Below are 2,005 nucleotides of genomic sequence, written 5' to 3'. Positions count from 1 at the left end.
CCCTCGGGGGGACCCAGGCGTCCGGGAGCTGACGGCGCGTCCCCAGGCGTGCACCGCGTGGAGGTGACCTACGAGGACGTGGCGGTGCCCAAGAGCCCCTTCCGCGTGGCGGTGGCCGAGGGCTGCGACCCCAGCCGCGTGCGGGCCCACGGCCCCGGCCTCGAGGGCGGCCTCGTCAACAAGGCCAACCGCTTCACCGTGGAGACCAGGTAGGGACCGCCGCCGTCCCTCGGCCGTGCGTGTGGCACCTCCGTCCCCCACGGCGTACGGGGCACCTCCGTCCCCCGCCGTGCTCGTGGTACCCTGCCGCGCGCGTGGCACCTCTGTCGCTCCACCTCGCATGTGGCATCTCCATCCCCCTGCCGTGGATGCGACACCCTGCCATGGACGTGGCACCTCTGTCACGCTGCTGTGGACGTGGCACCCCGCCACCGAGGTGGCACCTCTCTTCCCCCCTGCCACTGACACGGCGCCCTGCCACTGGCGTGACAGGTCCCGTCAGCCTGCCACCGATGTTGCATCTCCATCCCCCTGCCGTGCACGTGGCACCTCTGTCACCCTGCCGTGGACATGGCACCCCCTGGTACCCCCCGTGGACACGGCACCCTGCCACAAGGGTGGTGCCTCCATCACCAGCGTGGCACCCCGTCCTCTCCAGGAGCCAGCCCTGCCACCGTTGTGGCACCTCGTCCCCCTGCCACGAGCCGTGGCATCCTCCCACCCCACCGTGGCACCCGTGTCCACTGCTGGCAACGGGTCCCAGTGCCACCCTGTCCCCTGCCATGTCCTGACCCGAGCCGTGGCCACCGGCTCTGCCCAGCCTTGGGGACGCCCAATCAGGGGGCCCGTGGCCATGGGGTGCCTGGCCCCTCAACGTCCCCCATGTCCCCCAGGGGCGCAGGCACCGGGGGGCTGGGGCTGGCCATCGAGGGCCCCTCGGAGGCCAAGATGTCGTGCAAGGACAACAAGGACGGGAGCTGCACCGTGGAGTACATCCCCTTCACCCCCGGCGACTACGACGTCAACATCACCTTYGGTGGCCACCCCATTCCCGGTGCGCCAGGGGGACGGGGATGGGGACCGGGAATGGGAATTGGGGGCGGTGGTGGGCACTAGCGTGGCTGTGGGGCAGAGGGGGGTCCTGGGTGGTGGTGGCTGTGGGATGGTGCCTGTGCCACCCTGTGCCGGTGACAACCCTGTGAGCATGCTGCCACAGTGCTGTCCCCCTGCTGTCTCCATGCCTGTGGTGTCCCCACGTCCATGCTGACCCCATGGCCCTGGTGTCCCTGTGCCCATGCTGTCTCCGTGCCCGTGGTGTCCTCATGTCTGTGTTGACCCTGCAGCCATGCTGATCCCATGCCCATGGTGTCCCCGTGTCTACGCTGATCCCATGTCCGGGGTGTCCTCATGTCCATGCTGACCCCATGCCCATGCTGATCCCATACCTGCGGTGTCCCTGTGGCTGTGTTGTCTTTGTGCCCATGGCATCTTCATGTCCATGTCAACCCTGCACCCGCGCTCATCCTGTGCCCATGCTCACCCCACACCTGTGCTGCCCCTTGCCCATGGTGTCCCTGTGCCCACGATGTTCTCATGTCCGTGTCCACCTGCTGCCCATGCTCACTCCCTGCCTGTGCTGACCCTGTGCCCATGGTGTCCTTGTGTACATGTTGACCCTGCACTCGTGCTGACCCCGCGCCTGTGCTGTCCCTGTGTCCATACTGTCCCTGTGTCCGTGCTGTCCCCATGGCTGTGCTGACCCCACGCCGACGCTGTCCATGGTCCCACGCTGTCCCGTGCTGACCGTATGCCCGTTCCCCAGGGAGCCCGTTCCGGGTGCCGGTGAAGGACGTGGTGGACCCCAGCAAGGTGAAGTGCTCGGGGCCGGGGCTGGGCCCCAGCGTGCGGGCGCGGGTGCCCCAGACCTTCACCGTGGACTGCAGCTCGGCGGGGCTGGCCCCCCTCGAGGTCACGTTGCTTGGCCCCTCCGGTATGTGGGGGGGGG

At 68.7% G+C, this 2,005-nt stretch overlaps 1 protein-coding gene across 1 annotated transcript in view; it reads left to right on the top strand.

Moving 5' to 3' along the window:
• Positions 1-1,990, top strand: part of LOC112963265 (filamin-C-like) — a gene marked incomplete at its 3' end in the record, with an annotated part of 21,742 nt that extends 19,752 nt beyond the window's left edge. The window contains 3 exon segments of the mRNA XM_026060172.1: positions 47-209; positions 894-1,054; positions 1,823-1,990. Coding sequence (XP_025915957.1) covers positions 47-209; positions 894-1,054; positions 1,823-1,990 — 492 coding nt within the window.
• Positions 1,991-2,005: the final 15 nt, after the last annotated feature.

The sequence above is a fragment of the Apteryx rowi genome, unplaced genomic scaffold (assembly GCF_003343035.1).
Source record: "Apteryx rowi isolate R43461 unplaced genomic scaffold, aptRow1 scaffold_1656, whole genome shotgun sequence".
Classification (NCBI taxonomy): Eukaryota; Metazoa; Chordata; class Aves; order Apterygiformes; family Apterygidae; genus Apteryx; species Apteryx rowi.
Note: the sequence above shows the minus strand (reverse complement) of the source record. Positions and strands in the feature narration are given on the sequence as shown.